This window comes from Solanum lycopersicum, chromosome 6 (genome assembly GCF_036512215.1).
Source record: "Solanum lycopersicum chromosome 6, SLM_r2.1".
NCBI lineage: Eukaryota > Viridiplantae > Streptophyta > Magnoliopsida > Solanales > Solanaceae > Solanum > Solanum lycopersicum.
In genome coordinates this window covers 49,256,609-49,274,586 of record NC_090805.1, presented here as the reverse complement: position 1 = coordinate 49,274,586, position 17,978 = coordinate 49,256,609, and the positions used below count along the sequence as shown (strand labels likewise).

General features: G+C 32.4%; 3 protein-coding genes across 3 annotated transcripts; 2 read left to right on the top strand and 1 right to left on the bottom strand.

Annotated features, from left to right (window-relative positions):
- The first annotated feature begins 2,460 nt into the window (after positions 1-2,460).
- LOC101259942 (tetraspanin-3) lies at positions 2,461-6,850 on the top strand. Its single transcript, XM_004241218.5, has 2 exons — positions 2,461-3,896; positions 6,326-6,850. The coding sequence occupies exons 1-2, from the start codon at positions 3,381-3,383 to the stop codon at positions 6,668-6,670; spliced, it is 861 nt and encodes a 286-aa protein (XP_004241266.1). The 5' UTR covers positions 2,461-3,380; the 3' UTR covers positions 6,671-6,850.
- Positions 6,851-6,891: 41 nt separating this feature from the next.
- LOC101260236 (tRNA-splicing endonuclease subunit Sen2-1) lies at positions 6,892-8,890 on the bottom strand. The gene is made up of 2 exons (XM_004241219.5): positions 8,500-8,890; positions 6,892-7,865 (listed from the first exon to the last, which is right to left on the bottom strand). Exon 2 carries the CDS (start codon positions 7,790-7,792, stop codon positions 7,061-7,063), a length of 732 nt encoding a protein of 243 aa, XP_004241267.1. The 5' UTR covers positions 7,793-7,865; positions 8,500-8,890; the 3' UTR covers positions 6,892-7,060.
- Positions 8,891-11,901: 3,011 nt separating this feature from the next.
- LOC101259343 (carbamoyl phosphate synthase arginine-specific large chain, chloroplastic) lies at positions 11,902-17,694 on the top strand. Its single transcript, XM_004241216.5, has 3 exons — positions 11,902-13,436; positions 14,342-15,034; positions 15,931-17,694. Exons 1-3 carry the CDS (start codon positions 12,090-12,092, stop codon positions 17,476-17,478), a joined length of 3,588 nt encoding a protein of 1,195 aa, XP_004241264.3. The 5' UTR covers positions 11,902-12,089; the 3' UTR covers positions 17,479-17,694.
- The last annotated feature ends 284 nt before the right edge of the window (positions 17,695-17,978 follow it).

Below are 17,978 nucleotides of genomic sequence, written 5' to 3'. Positions count from 1 at the left end.
TAGAGAAGTTGTGATTTCGAAAAAAAAATCGTTTTAAATGTATATCCAAGTAAAAAAATAAAAAAAATATAATGTAAAATCTACGAGCGAGAAATAATAACAGAAAATAATATAATAATCAAATAGCGATAAACAACGTATAAAAAGAATTAGCCACCACAGCATGACTAGTCATGTGGCATGTACCAAAACTTTATAAGACAAGACGATATTATACCTCTACTAGCATTAATTCTATCCTAATATGCAATATTCACTCTTTTCTAGCTAAAGTCATTCCTTATTAATATAACAATGCGTCATATTCTATCTAATTGTCTCTGTCAAAACTTAATTCATTTAATTTGTATCACAAAAGTCACTTAATTTTGTCTAGTTTGACTTTGTTTGTTCTTTCATTGACTATGGGTTAAACAGTTAAAATTGATTTGAAGGAGTACAATATACATCAAGTGCCGAAAAATAAAACTTTTTAGGTCTTGAAACTGATTTTATCAAACTACGAAATCAAAATGCGTATAATATATTTAAATAATATATTTAAATAGAAGTATTGAAACTGATCACATCACTTAATAGGTTCGGTAAAATGATTTATATATTTTTAAAACTACTTTAAAAAAATATAAATTTGAAAACATTTCTACATATAAACGGACCAATGATGAAAATAGAATAGAGATATATAGTATCAACTGGAACTGGACTGCTAGCTGGATTTGTGGGTTTCAGGGCCCAATATAATCTTTGGGCTAAGCCCAAGCCCATAACTATGGGTTATTGCAGTACAATATACGTTTCGTTTCTGGCCAACCCAGCTATTCAAGCCCACTTGACTTCCAATAAACAAATAAATCTTTATAGATAATTGATATGTTAATTATCTACCACGTTTTTTTCCCCCCAACAAATAAATCATGTTTGGATATATGCCTAGCTCACGTATAATATTGCATTTAGTATTTTGCAAAACCTTCAATTTTTCTTGTGTGAAATATAATATTCACTTCCACCACTACGTATGAACTCAGTGCTAAAGTATTCATAGCAAACAATTTATTTTGATAAAATATTACTAATTTGTTATTAAATTGAATTAAATAATAATTTACTAACCAGCTACAAAAATTTCGATTTAAAAATTGAAAAGAAAAATTCTCATGCATCTATAAGAGGGTCATTTCTTAAGGATATAGCTTTGCCAAAGCCAATTAGGATCGGTTATAGAGGAGTGTCAGGTTTCTCTCTTTAAGCATATTTTCTATCCAAAGTAAATAATTTAGCATGAAGTATAATGTGCTTGCCATCACACACTGGCTAGCAGGTGCATTGGCCTTATCGTAGTCCAAATTTTATGCATTATATTTTATTTTTTAACATTCTTTATGAAAATTTTGAATCTGTCTTTAAGAATATTAATTATAGCTAGGTTAGGACGTTAGGTGCTGTCATAGTTAATATTTAATTTGCATGCACGACACTTTCCCAATATCTTTTATTGCATATTTGAGGCTTATTATCAACTTGGGAATTTGTTATATAGTTCCAATTTTTCAATGAAAAAAGATAAACCACTACACAAATTAAAACTAGTCCTTTATGTTAATGGATATATATGGACTCAGGAAACTGGGAAAACTAGATAAAGCTTAGTTAATTGCAAAATTACAATTAAAAAAAAATGTAATTTCAGAATAATTTAGTTAGCAAATTAATTGATCTCGTGTCATTTCTAAGGGAAAATATATGACATACCTGAGATAACATAGATGATAGAGCTAAATTATAGGATTAATTAGGTTAGGTGTTCTCATGTTTAATATTTAATTTACATGCATGTCACTTTCTCCATATCTTTTTTATTGTATATTTAAGTTTCATTACCAACTCCGGATTTTGTTATATGGTTCCAAATTTTCAATTTAAAAAAAAAAAAAACACTACACAAAACTGTTCCTTCATCATAATTGAAAGATATGGTGACTCAGCAAAGTGGCGGAACTAAATAGTGTTAAAAGGAGGTTTAATCGAACCCTCCTCTTCATTTGAAAATTACATTGCTTAAATAAAATAAAATTTTATATTTTTTTTGTTATAGGTGAAATGTTAAATTCTCTTTGACGTCAATTAATAGCAAGAGCTGTTGTTTTCAAAGCTACTATATACGTAACTACTAATTCTTGATACATGAGATAAGTTTGATTAATTTCTAACTAAAGTTATCAGTTTTAAGGTTAAAATATTAATTAATTCAAGTAAATTCACCAATACGGTTCCGCCAGAGTTCATAAAAAAAACACCATAAATAGCTTATTGACTTTGATCATCATGCAATTAGTCTGTTCTAAATTGTAATCATTTAACTTCACTCAACCAAACACTTTAATCTTTGAGGTCAAGAAAAAGACATTATAAAAAATCTCTATAAATCATACTGTTCTAGTGACCCTAATTACGTCTATGTAAAGAACTTATCACCTTCTCATGACATTTGAACCCAAAAAAAATAAGAAAAAGTGCAAACCATCTCTTTTTTTTAAAATTATTTATATTATTTTCAATTTCTCATCTGTATTTGTTTAAGGCTTAGAGTAATCTAAATTTAGGCCGTGAATTTTTATTTGGGAAATAAAATGCTCCTTACTTACCACTCTACCATATTTTTTTGTTACTTAAGTTATTAGAAACACAATCTTGCCATATTTTAAGAAAATGCTAGGAAGCTTTTAAGAAAATCTTTTTATTCAATTCGTCCCAATCATAAAATATTTTTCGAAAAAAGAAAAAAAAAATAGCACATAAATTTATCCATTCATCATCTCAACTGTACCAAGTCAAATGCAGGGACTAGGTAGGATGCTGACAAATTAAAAGGGTGCTTCTGTCACTTCACTTCACACTTACCCTTTTGCTTACCATCACTTACACTCTGTTTGGATAGTTGTTAATAATATATTGTCCGGTATTATTTTAATAAATATAATAATTCTTTATTATTATATAACATCGTGAAAAAATAGAATTTAGTAGAAACATTATAAAAAGATAGAATAAAAACAATATGAAAAAAATTCACACCATATGTCATTAAACAAAAAGAGAATTTTCATTGGTACTTATAATTTAAAATCAACCAATAAACATTATATTTAAAACTAACAAGTGACGATACAATACAACGCAAACAACCATCCAAACAAGGTGTTAACAGGAAAGACCCTCTTCTTTTTCTCTGTTCTTTCCACAATACTCATAAAGAAAGACACTTTCCTTTTCTTCATTCAAAAATACTCTCATATCAAAAAAAAAAAAAAAAAAGTTTCAAGAAAGTCCATATACAAGAACACCCCAAAAAAATTAAAAAACAGAGCTTTTTCAGTATGAGAACCAGCAACCATTTAATAGGTCTAGTTAATTTCTTAACATTTCTTGCATCAATCCCAATCCTGGGTGGTGGAATATGGCTAAGTAGCAGAGCCAACAACACAGATTGCTTAAAATTTCTTCAATGGCCCTTAATAGTTATTGGGGTTTCTATTATGGTTGTTTCTTTAGCAGGTTTTGCTGGTGCTTGTTATAGAAACACTTTCCTTATGTATCTTTACCTTTGGGCTATGTTCTTTATCATTGCTGCTTTGATTGGATTTGTCATTTTTGCTTATGCTGTCACTGACAAAGGGTCGGGTCGACCCGTTATGAACCGGGTCTACTCAGAGTACCATTTGCAAGATTATTCTGGGTGGTTGGAAGAAAGAGTTACAAGTCAGAGTTATTGGTCAAAAATCAGTTCTTGTATTAGGGATTCTCATGTTTGTGGGAAGATGAGAAGGACCTATAATAGAGGAATTCCAGAGCCTGTTGAGATGTTTAATCTTAGAAAGCTTAGTCCTCTTGAGGTAAGTGTTGAATGAAATTTTATTTTTTTATTTTTCACTCTGTTTTTTATGGTATATATGTTTGAGTTTTTATATGAATAATGTTTTAGGAGGAAAATATAATTTGTTTTGCTTCTGATTATTTTCTTGTTTGTTGTTTTAACATCAATATGAAACATGATTAGCCTTAATAGAATGCAGATAAAATATCGTCGAGGTGCGTACAAGTTAGTTTTTGGATATTGTATTTTAAAAAAATGTGATTAGTAAACTGTAAGATTGTGGATGTAATTAGTACGGAGGAAACTATTTTTTTGTTTTTTAAAAACGAAGTTGTTTTTTTAACCTTTATCAAGGTAAGCTTCAAAAATACCACTCTCTCTAAATTTCACTTCATTAATTACATTTATATGTTTTTGTTGTATTTTTTTTTGTTTATTTTTGAGTTTTTAATTTTTTCATTTTAGCTTGTTAAATATTAGGAAAATATTTTTCTGAAAAAAAAGACTTTTCTAATAGCATAGATTTTGAATAATTAAAACAATAATTTGTTTTAATGATATTTTAAATTTATTATCAGTTTCCTACCTTGCCCCTTGACCACCCACCTCGTCTGCCCCTGACGCAACTTCACCTCCGCAAGATTTATAAATGCTCTTGGGATAATAATCTATTGGAATAAATTTTTGTTTTTCTAAGAAATATTTTTCGTTGGACCAAGCACACCCTGCATGTACGTCTGTTTTTAGGGAATTGACGCTAATGTCCCAACTATACACAATTATGTTAACATATTTTATGTTTATATTGATTATAATAAGTGATGTGTGAGTTGCCTACAGATATGCCTCTTGTCAATTTCCAACCTACCAAGAAGGAAATAAAACAAAAAGAGGAAAAAGAAAACACAGAGAAAAAACAACCAACTTCAATTGATTGAATTTAATACGATTTTCTACAAATAATAATAATCACGTGCATAGTGGAGCTGTTTCTCCCTTAATCATGAGGTTCCTGAATGGAGTTTTGGGTATAGAAAAAAACCTTGATAGGAAATGCTATTCTGAAGAGGGCACTACTCGACACGAATTTTGGCTAAGTAGTGACAAAACAAAAAGTGGGACAATTAGAATTAACATTATCTGAGGGTTTTCGTTTCATCTCTTGGCTTTTCAATGTGGTTAGGGTTATCCACTTTTTTTAATCTTTATTATATATAGTGATGAGACATTTTACCAACTTTTCTATTGTTGTCTAATGAATGCTTCCACAATTTTTTAAAGTAGATATTTTTTGCTGCAATAATGTGGTGCTTTTGACCTGTGACAAAATGCATGTTTTATGAGTCTGGGAATCTGGATGTTAACTGTTTTGGACTCATCTTGATTTTATTCATTTTGTTGCTTTACTTCTCTTGGTAGAATATCCTCTTTTCAAGTGGTCCAAGGTAAAAAAAGAAAACAAAAGACAAATTTTTTCTAGTTTATGTCCCTTCATCCAAATATTTCCCTCATGTAACATAGATCAACATGTCAAAAAAAATAAAAATAAAAATTTGTATCTGTCTTCAATCTAATTTGCAAGTGGCATGAAGTAAATATCGTGTGCAGATAAATTTTTATTGTTGCGGACGCGGACATTTTGTTGTTGAAAACACTTATTGCTTCAATCAGTGTCTAATATTAAATGATCTTAAAAGTATCCATCACTACCAAAAGAAAATAGTATTCACAAGGTTGATGTTGATGTGAATGACTATAGTTTGTTTTGGAAAATGATTGAAGCCTAACTTTTCCAGTAAGCTCCAAAAGTTAGGGCCCCCAATTATTGACATCACATATGTGCTCTTTGAAGAACAAGAGAGGCTATCTATGTGTGCTAGATACTTAAATGTCTAACACATAAATAACTGTCTGTTTGAACTTAGCAAAATGTAACCAATCGTAAGGGTAGTTGTAAATTGATGAAGAAAGTAGAAATAGTCTATTTTGATGAATCATTTGATCTAAATAGAACGGGATAAAAACGTAAGATTCATATATTCGATCTCAACTGATTTAGGATTAATGTGTAGTTTCACTGAAATATTTACACTTACCTTGATTTGTATCTTTACTATTGAATTGAGGATCATACGGTAGAGCTGCTTATTTTTCCTTACTCTGCAAGTGTATAACTGTTCTTGCTTTAACATTTAGAGAACCCCAAAATGCTTAGGTAGCCGGTTACCATTTAGCGAAGATCCTTGATGACTGATTCATAAACCACTAACACTTCTGGTTGTATGTTAAGTAATGCCTGCAGCTTATGTATCGTAAACAGGCGGGGAGACTTGAACCTTGTTCCTACATGACCTGAACAATTTGATTAGACAGACATTCACCATCTATTATCTTTTGTAAGTTACTTAAAAACAATCTTTTTGACATAGTTTTGAACTTTTTATGTAGTCTGGTTGTTGCAAGCCCCCTACAGAATGTGGGTACACTTACCTGAATGAGACGGTGTGGAACCCAGGAAGCGGGATCGTAGGAAGTGATCCTGATTGTGGTAGATGGAGCAATTATCAACAACAACTCTGTTATAACTGCAACTCTTGCAAAGCTGGTGTTCTGGCAAGTCTGAAAAAGAGTTGGAGGAAAGTGTCTGTCATTAACATTGTCATATTGATCATTCTTGTGATTATATATATGGTTGCAATAGCGGCCTTTAGGCACAACAAACGAATCGATAATGACGAGCCTTATGGAGAAACCAGGATGGAGAAATCTCAACCAAGCAGGATACACTTCTAAGAGCTTTCACATGACAACAAGACAGTAAAGATTGTAATGAATTTTCCTATGTTTGTCATGTTGTCTTATTCGAAGAAAATGCTTTCTTCATACTTCACTTCTTCCCCCTAAGAAATTTGACTATATATCTTGTATGAGTTGTTCTGTATATTTTTTCAATTAATTCTCCGAAACTTTTTATGCTTGGGTTCTCTTTGAACTGATTTTTTGGAATAGGTTAGTTCTTTCCCAATGCAGCTACTTGTTTTAAGTGCAATAAGAAAACATTGTTTACAACAAATAGGTGGATCACACACAGTTTACAGAGGAGTAATCATAGTGCTTTTAAATCACAAAACAATTGCTAAACTAGTACAAGATGAGGTAGGAGTTAATCTTGAATCAGTCAACCTACTTTACTTTTGGGTCAGATTTAACATTTTTCTCACGGCCTTGCTCTGGACTCCATCTTGTGATTGTTCTCTCTTCAACAACATAATTATCTAAGCATGACGGAGAAGTAGCACAACTTTGTTGTTCTTCAATGTTGAGAATTAGTAATGTTTTAGCCACACTGCCACAAAGGCGAAGAGTGCAGTGGAAGTCAGACCAAACCTTCAAGCGACCATTTGCATTACCATCTTGTGCTGATAAAACGAGCACAGCATATTGAGAATGTACCAAGGCAGGATGATGACGATAGGCAACAAAGTCTACCCCATACTGAGACCCCGATCTAACCACCCAGTTCTTACTTCGAAGGTGAGAAAATGCTTTGAATAGGATAGGAAAATTTTCCCTCCTTGATATCATATGCTTCCATAACTCATCACTGTTCAGTTCAGTATCATCGTGGTCAACAATCTTGATGCAGTTTAGAGAATATTGAAGATAAAAAGCTTCTTCCGTGGAGAGCTGAAACCATTGCTCATTCTTTTCTGATGTTACCCTAGGCCTACCAAAACATGCACGATTGAGAAGGTCAGTTAGTTCTGCATCTGCTTTTAGAAGCACACCCGTACCAGAAAGCAGTCCTTTAGAATTAGAGCTGATCAGAGAAGACTGGAGTTGGCTGATTATTTCTGAAATTGGATCTGCAAGAGCTTTAACTTCTGCTCCTTTTCCTTTCCACCTCGACCCCATTATTCACGCTCACACCAAAAAAAGGAACTCTAAATTCAAGATATTCTGATTTACACTTGTTTGGTGAACCAATCTTGCACCCAAAAAAATGCAATAAACCAGTTACACGACTATACAACACATGATCATTAGAAAAATACACAATAGTATAAAGGAAATTGCATTTTGCAACCGTAGACATCATGCCTATGACATCTTTGCTAAAGTTACCACTATTAAGAGCAAGAAACATCTTGCATTATTGATGAATTCACGAAATGTTTGTGTCCTATTTGCTCCAAATACTTCAACTTAAATCTATGAAACGATTGTTCCAAGTTATGCTGTTAAAGCACTTGCATTGATCATATGAATCTCATTCGAATTCATAATAAAAAAGAAGCAGTAGTGCACAACAAAGGCTAAGACCAAATTTTTTGACGGAATAGAATTCGTTGCCATCAATAAGCCCAACCTAAGTTGTGCACCTAAATAATATCTGTTATGCCTAAATCGTAGAAAATATTAGTGTCTCATACTTTATACACTCAAATTTACATCTGTAGTTTTATACTTATCAATAATGCTTCAGCAGTTTATGAAAAAAATATTTTCCTTCGATTTCGACACAACAAAGGCATCATAACTCAACTAGGCAAAAACACAAACACTTGACAGGCGCTACAGAAACATTTCTACAACTCGATAAAATTAACAAGTGAATTTACCTTCCTATGGCAGCATCAAACGCGAAGCTTTGAGCATAGTTAACTTTGAATCTGATATGGCGTTTCTGAATTGGCTGAACAAATCCACTGCAAAGAAAGGAAAAATAGATATAATTTGAACATATTTGAAGTAGATTTCGACTATAATAAGGGAAAATTGGACTATTATAATCGGATTAAGTTTCACTTATCTCTATTAAACTTTTTAGGTTAGAAAAAATGAAATTCCTGTCCATATCTCTATCATTTACGGGGGAAAAAAATGAAATATGGCAGAAAAATATTTAAAATGACGGTACTCTCTGTTAAAATTTCATTACTCAATAATTTTAATTTTATTACAAAGAAGAAAGTCAAAAAATATATTTCGTGTTCTCCATCTTTTATCACTAAATAGAATGTATATGTCATATTCAGTTATTATGCTTAAATTTAAAATAGAGATAATTAAGCAAAATGATTTTTCGTTTATAAAATTTTATCCAAAATAATCTAAATACTATTCCTTCTAATTCTTTACATTTTGAATTGATACACATGTTAAGAAATTAATAATTGATATATTGATTTTTTTTATCATTTTATTTCTATTATTTATAATGTGGATTAGGACTGTTCAAAATCGAATCGAAACCGATAAAAAAGTTATTGATTATAGCATTGAGTTATTGGTTTAGTGGTTTTGATTTTTTTTTATCGGGTTATCGGTCTTTAAAGGTTTGAAGTTTTTTTTAACGGGTTAATCGATAACCCGATAGTAAATTAAATAATTATACTTATACCATTTTGTATGTAAAGTCCTCGACTTAGAGTTTAATTTCCTACTTTTATTTCTGTTTGTCTCAAACATTTAGTTATTCTACAACATAAAAGTGTTTGCTTTTAAACAAAAAGTAATTTGTGAACTCAACTGCATGGTTTATTTGGTTTATACCTTATTTCTAAGTGATTTTTAATGTTTTTTCTTTTGTGTAAAATCTTAACGGTTAACAATAAAAAATCTACAAACCTATATATTAATGGTTTTATAACGGTGTTGCATCTCTACAAACCAATAATTAATAAGCCAACCGATAAACTTCATAACCGAATCGAACCGGTCAGTACACAGCCTAATGTGAATGAATACTTACTATTTTCGAGAAGTTCCATCTTTTCCAAAATAATTAATTAAGATATAATAGATAAAAAAAACTATGCTTTGTTAACTTGTTAAAATGGACAAGTAATTAAAGATAACTAAAAGTATGGACAAGTAATTACACATAAATTAAGTAATTTTTTTTTAATTTAAAAATGATCCTTTGACGCTTTTCAAGTGCAAGTGAAGTGGTGCAAAAATGAATTTTTCAAGTAAATATTATAGCAAAAACTTCAAATACTGAGAGAAGCTCATATTTAATTTTGGGCTTATTAAGGAGATCAGAGTTGGTTCGGATTGAAAAAGTTGATCTTCAATGTATATACTTTATCATATCAACAACATATATTCAAATGTATACAGACGCATATACATTTATAATGTATAGTTATACATTATCTATGTATAAGCGCACACTATTTATATAATATTGAATATTATATATACATATCAATACATTGCATATACATATGAACATTTTGTTGAAAATAATGTTTGTTGTATGGACATATATCGCTAATTCTAGGCTATTTTTTAATTAAATGGAAACTCGACTATATTTAATATAAATAAAATTATTTTTTGGTATATTTATGAAATGTTCCCTTTTAAAGCAATTATTGTTGATAAACTTCTAATATCATAATTACTCCAACTCAATTTAACAAACAGAGATAAATTTTTTGTGCCTAAGTAGCTTAAACCAAATTTTTACAGGTAAATATGGTCTTAAAATTTGTTTTCACAGCTAGTCATACATGATTTTCTTAAAATTAAAACATGGCAGGTTAAATTTCATTACTCTAGATTTACTTTGTTAAATGTCTGTTAATATATTCATTTTCAGTTTTGATAATTTATGGCGTTCAACTTTAATTTTTATCATGTGAATTGATTTTCGAAAAAATTAAAGATATTTTAAATAAAAACATCATTGATATATAATTTAGAAAATAAAATACAACCCAGTAATGCTTAGACATAATTGACATAGTAACGGTTAAGAAAATAATAATGAAACTAAAATAAATCAATTAACAATAAGTGATGGGATACAACATTAATTCAACATATTAATTTGAGCAGACATACACAAATTAATGTCATCATATCTTAATTCAAAACATTTAATTTAATAATAAGTGTATTTTAATATACTCAAATTAATATCAACACATCTTGTTGCTGCTGAATATTTTATTTTTCGTGCCGTTTATAAACATTAATGCATAACACTGCTAAATACTTTGTTCACTATGTACCCCTAACAGTTTCTACTAGAAAGTGAGGAATATAATACTTATAAATAACCTCTATATATTTTTCAAAATATTTATAAAATTTAGAATTCATATCAATATTGTATCTAAATAGGGTATACGTGTGATATAGAATAACATCATAATAATTCAGCTTTAAAAATTTGAAAATTATTACATTTATAACAATATACATAATAGTACTAATAATAATATAATCATTCTAAATATAAAATTTACATCAGTGGATTGATAAAATTACTTTTAAAAATTAAGGAATGGTATGAATTTATATAAGTAATTATATATATTGTATTTGAACTTCTATCTAACAGTGATATTTGAGCCATCCTGCACAAATTTATATTATTCACAAAAATAGAATGTCAATAATTTCATACTTGATCCATCTAGTTTGCTCATAAGTACAATATTTAGATGTTTTTGGTACATTTTACATTCCACGTAATACATTTAAAATTAAATATTTTGATAAGCCATAAAATTTAAAATTCTTTGTTTTCTTATACGGTATATTTATTTCCTAGTTTTCATTTTTTCATATGTAGATTAAAACCCAATCACTTTATCCGTGTCCATCCTTTTATTTCGTTAATTGTTGTTATTTTCTTAATTTTTTGTAGAGAAAAAAATATATAAATTAATACATTTTAAAAAATAATTACTAATTTTAGCGATACTTTTTATTTATTATTATTTATAGCAATATTGTAACAAAATTGTAATATGTATTAAAAGTGAATTATGTATTTAATATATTTGAATTATAATTGTTTTTGAACGTATTATGTTTGTTTGATAAAAGAATTGTCACATGTATTATAAGTGTATTAAAATGTGTGATAAATCTAATCATTAAAACATATTATATGTGAAAAATAAATTATTTTTTATGATATATATTAAACTTATATTATAAATAAATTAAAAATAATCAAATAAAAAAATATTATTACTATAAATAGTAAATATTTTTTTATTATAGTATATTTATGCGAGTTTAGCAAGCAACTTGTAAAACCCTAGCCCCAGTTGAACCCACCATCTATCCTTCACTCTACTAAAAAGCTCCCCTGTTCTACTCTGCCAAAAACCAGAAAAAGCGTTCGCCGAATCTGTAAAATCCAGAGACGATTTTCTTCAGTTCTTTTGAAAAGTTGTTTATCAAGATGGATTACTGCATGAATCGCTGTGAAAATGCTGCATATAGGCTCATCTCATCTTCTTCTTCCTATGTTCTTCCGTCTTCCAGAATATATTCATCAAGAACTCAGCTTTTCCCATGGTTCCCCCACTCTACTTACAAAAAGTCCTCATTTTTGCACCTCCAATCTCGGCCATATGTTTTCAGTAACACCCATTTGCAGAAAAGGGTGCATTCGATTGTAAATGAGCAAATCAATGATGATACTGTTCAAAAGGGGTTTCTTGGGACGGACAAACTGGGGAAAAGAACAGATATAAAGAAGATTTTGATACTGGGTGCTGGGCCAATAGTGATAGGACAAGCGTGTGAGTTTGATTACTCAGGAACTCAAGCTTGTAAGGCTCTTAGGGAAGAAGGGTATGAGGTGATATTGATTAATTCAAATCCTGCAACTATTATGACCGACCCAGAAACGGCGGACAGGACTTATATCGAGCCTATGACACCAGACCTTGTGGAGCAAGTGTTAGAGAACGAGAGGCCTGATGCCTTGTTGCCAACGATGGGTGGGCAAACTGCTCTTAATTTAGCTGTAGCATTGGCAGAGAGTGGCGTGCTTGATAAGTATGGAGTCGAGTTGATTGGGGCGAAGCTTGATGCAATTAAAAAGGCAGAGGATAGAGATTTGTTTAAGCAGGCAATGAAGAATATTGGGATAAAGACGCCACCTTCGGGCATTGGGAACACATTGGAGGAGTGTTTTGAGATAGCTAATAACATTGGGGAGTTCCCATTGATTATTAGGCCAGCTTTTACATTGGGTGGGACTGGTGGTGGAATTGCTTATAACAGAGAGGAATTTGAGGCTATATGTAAGTCCGGGTTAGCAGCTAGTTTGACATCACAGGTTTTGGTTGAGAAGTCTTTGTTAGGTTGGAAAGAATATGAGCTTGAGGTTATGAGAGACTTGGCTGACAATGTGGTTATCATCTGTTCTATTGAAAATATTGATCCTATGGGGGTCCATACAGGGGACTCGATCACAGTGGCTCCTGCTCAAACTTTGACAGATAAAGAGTACCAACGACTTAGAGATTATTCTATTGCCATCATCAGGGAAATTGGAGTTGAATGTGGTGGTTCCAATGTGCAATTTGCTGTAAATCCAGTTGATGGTGAAGTCATGGTAATTGAAATGAATCCTAGAGTTTCAAGGTCTTCAGCTTTAGCCTCAAAAGCAACTGGCTTTCCAATAGCTAAGATGGCTGCTAAGCTATCAGTGGGATACTCCCTGGACCAGATACCTAATGATATCACAAAGAAGACTCCAGCTAGTTTTGAGCCATCCATTGATTATGTAGTTACAAAGGCAAGTAGCTTTATTTTTGATTTTATTTATCCTCTTGTATTCCAGTTTCTTTGTGTAGTATGTTTCTCTTATATGTCAATTTTCTGCTTAGAGTATTGATGAGCTCTTTCTAATGAAACAATACTAAAATATTCATTTGGTTGTGTCAATCTATCGCTGTTCAGTTATTTAGGAGTAAGAATGGCATTGTCTCTCAAAAAAGGAGGAGTAAGAATGGTATCTGGATTCTAATAAGTTAAAAATTAGGGCCCAGCATGAAGGTGTCTATCTATGGCCTTTAAACATTTTCATCTCTATAACATACTGATGTGATGATGTTACTTAAAGAATGCTATAATGTCCATTCTGTTGTCTCAGCCTTTTTGGATTCAGTTACTTAGGAGTAAGACTGGTATCTAGTTTCTAGTAAGTTAAAAAATCAAACTCCTGCATGAAGGTGTCCATTATGTCTTCGACGTACTCATCTCTATAACATGCTTGTGTGACTTGACAACAAGAAATATTCACTGCTTCTTTCCTTAGGTACAGTATTATTTTGTCCTAGTTATGACCAATATGGCTCATATTCCAACCTGGATTTTGTAGCGACTGTGTATGATAAAAGAAACGTATTCTTACCAACAGAATTGACCCCTGCCTTCTCTATCATTAGCTTGGTTCCTATAACTCGTTTTTTTTTTTAAATTATGGTAGCATTCTTTTTGCTGGGCAAGTCTTTTGCAAGAGTCAATGCAACGTTGCTACACTCTTGATACAATATTTCAAAATCTGGTGGTGGGATAATGTTTTAATTGACATTTTTAATAATTTCATATTCTGGAGATGATCTAAATTGTTGTTCTGTTTTTTCCAATCGTCAATTTTTATACATCTGCTGTTAGTTTTCTAAACAATGTAATGTGCAGATACCAAGGTTTGCATTTGAGAAATTCCCTGGATCTGAAGCCATACTGACAACCCAAATGAAGTCTGTTGGTGAATCCATGGCAGTAGGTCGCACATTCCAAGAATCCTTCCAAAAAGCAGTACGGTCCCTGGAATGTGGGTATTCTGGATGGGGCTGTGCACAGGTTAAGGAAATGAACTGGGATTGGGACAAGTTGAAGTATAGTCTCCGGGTTCCGAATCCTGAACGCATCCATGCCATATATGCTGCAATGAAGAGGGGGATGAAGGTAGATGACATTCATGAGCTCAGTTACATAGACAAATGGTTCCTCACTCAGCTAAGGGAGCTTGTAGATGTGGAGCAATTCCTTCTGGCTCACAGTTTGTCTGACTTAACAAAGGATGACTTCTATGAAGTGAAAAAGAGAGGGTTTAGTGACAGGCAGATAGCTTTTGTGACGAAGTCCAGTGAGCAGGAGGTTCGGTTGAGGCGTTTGTCTCTGGGTGTGAAACCAGCATATAAACGAGTTGATACATGTGCTGCAGAATTTGAGGCTGATACACCTTATATGTATTCATCTTATGACCTTGAGTGTGAATCCGCTCCTACACAAAGGAAGAAAGTGTTAATTTTAGGTGGAGGACCAAACCGAATTGGACAGGGCATTGAATTTGATTATTGCTGCTGTCATACATCATTTGCCCTTCAGGTTTGTGTTTCTTGACAATTGATTTGGGGTCCAATTTTCTGCATTGCCTTTTAGTTTATACTTCTTCAGCTGCCAATGCACAACTTAAATATAATCTGAAAAGAGGCGCAAGTTGTGATAAGTTTGTTCCAGAAAAACTGAAATCTTCTTTGACTATAGAAGACTCCTATAGCATGGCTCTAATTAGAGATATCACACTAGTAGAATGGATTTTCATAATTACAATATTTTTTATTAAACATATTTTTAAGTAATCGAATAATTAAGTAATTAAGTGCAAGTTCTTACAAATACTGAATATAGTTATTAGTTAGTGACTAAGATAATTTATGCTCAAACTAAACACATGGATAAATTAAAAAAATGCTAATAGAAGAAAATGTTGCATACTCTGTAATGTACAATTTGACACAGAAATGGTTATGCACATATAATTATCATTTGTTTCGATTTTGTAGTTTTAAGTTTTCATGAGTACTTTTGTTCTTAACTTCCGCACATTCTTTTACTGTTCTTTTTTTGTTTTCTTACGTAATGCTAATAATTTTTGGTTTGTGAGATCTTAGAAAAATTATATGGACATAGAGATCAATCACATGGATTTAGGGAGTCAGAAACTACTAAAATAATTCTTTACTAATTGATGTCACAACCATTTAGTAGTAAAAGTGCATAAGGCTCTCTAGCAAGGAAAATAATATAACAACAAACTAGGAAAAGTTTCATTCCTTATCATTATGCAGTAATCTGTTGGCGTATGAAGTATTTGAAATATAATGTATTGTTCACTAGATCAAATAATGTATTGGTCTTCTCTTCTTGGTTCTCATAGTTGGCATTTTATTGTTACAAGTTGCTCCGATGTTGCTTCTCATTGTTGATTTTTTTTAATGCAGGACGCAGGCTATGAAACAATTATGATGAATTCCAATCCCGAGACAGTTTCTACAGATTACGACACAAGTGACCGTCTTTACTTTGAGCCTCTGACAGTTGAAGATGTTATTAATATCATTGACTTGGAAGGACCTGATGGTATCATTGTGCAGTTTGGAGGTCAAACACCATTGAAATTGGCTCTGCCTATTCAGAATTACTTGGATGAGCGAAAGCCTAAGAGCAAAAGTGGAGCTGGCTTTGTTAGCATTTGGGGTACATCACCTGACAACATTGATGCAGCTGAAGATAGGGAGAGGTTCAATGCTATCCTGAATGAACTGCAGATTGCTCAGCCAAAAGGGGGTATTGCAAAGAGCGAAAAGGACGCCCTTGCCATTGCGGCAGAAGTAGGATACCCTGTTGTCGTCCGACCATCTTATGTCTTAGGTGGCCGGGCAATGGAGATAGTTTACAACAATGAAAAATTAGTGAGATACCTTGAAAATGCTGTTAAGGTAGACCCAGAGCGCCCTGTCCTCATTGACAAGTATTTAACTGATGCTGTAGAGATTGATATTGATGCACTTGCTGATTTGTATGGTAATGTGGTTATTGGTGGAATAATGGAGCACATTGAGCAGGCCGGGGTTCACTCAGGTGACTCAGCTTGCATGCTTCCAACAAAAACAGTTTCAGATTCATGCTTGGAAACTATTAGGTCGTGGACTACAAAATTAGCTAAGAGGCTAAATGTGTGTGGCCTCATGAATTGCCAATATGCCATTACTACTACTGGTGAGGTTTTCTTGCTCGAGGCTAACCCCCGTGCATCACGAACAGTTCCTTTTGTTTCCAAGGCGATTGGGCACCCGTTGGCAAAATATGCTGCTCTAGTCATGTCAGGAAAATCCCTGTATGACCTAAACTTCACCAAGGAGGTTATCCCCAAACATGTATCAGTTAAAGAAGCTGTTCTTCCATTCGAGAAATTCCAAGGCTGTGATGTGCTTCTTGGTCCTGAGATGCGCAGCACTGGTGAGGTAATGGGTATCCACTATGAGTCATCAATTGCATATGCCAAAGCACAAATTGCCGCTGGACAGAAAATGCCACTTTCAGGTACTCTGTTCCTCAGTTTAAATGAATTGACAAAACCCCATCTTACTACAATTGCTCGAGCCTTCGCGGAACTTGGATTTCAAATTATTGCAACTTCCGGAACTGCTCGTGTACTCGAATTAGAAGGCATGCCAGTGGAGCAAGTGCTTAAAATGCATGAAGGGCGGCCACATGCTGCTGATCTCATCGCCAATGGACAGATTCAGTTGATGGTGATCACAAGTTCAGGAGACGCCCTTGATCAGATTGATGGCCGGAAGCTGAGAAGGATGGCTCTCGCATATAAGATACCAGTGATAACAACAGTTGCAGGTGCTTTGGCCACTGCTGATGCAATTAAAAGCTTAAAATGCAACAAGATTAAAATGACAGCTCTTCAGGATTACTTTGATGACCAGAAGGTAACAGCTGAGCGCAAAAACTTGCAGTCTGCTTCATCTAGTTGAGTTGCATCTAGGTGAATCAATCTTCTTGGTTGCTTGTAATTTTTCGTTTTCGTTTGTTCCGATTTATGTTAGAAGTGATATTGTTGCTTTCTGGATTTGGAGAATGAACTTACTTTTCTCCAATATTATTTATTCCTGAACTCTAGCTTAAAAAATGTAATGGAACATCAAAATCTACTTGTAGATTAAAATAGATGATGATGGTTAATGCAACAATGGTTGTACTGTTCCTTACATATAATATTTCATGCTATTGGAAACAACCTGTCTCAAAACCGCTTGCGTGCGTGACTACACTGCATAACAAACTTGTCCACATTATAACAGTTTTTTTTTGCAGTGACGTCAATTTGTCAGATTGAGGAAATTAGTTTTTGTTCAGGTATCACACAGTTGGTACTTTTTTTTAAAAATTATAATTAAAGAGAACCTAACCTAGCTATTCGATGCGATTCTAAATTCATATCAAAACCTATGATTCTTTTTTTAATAACCTAATA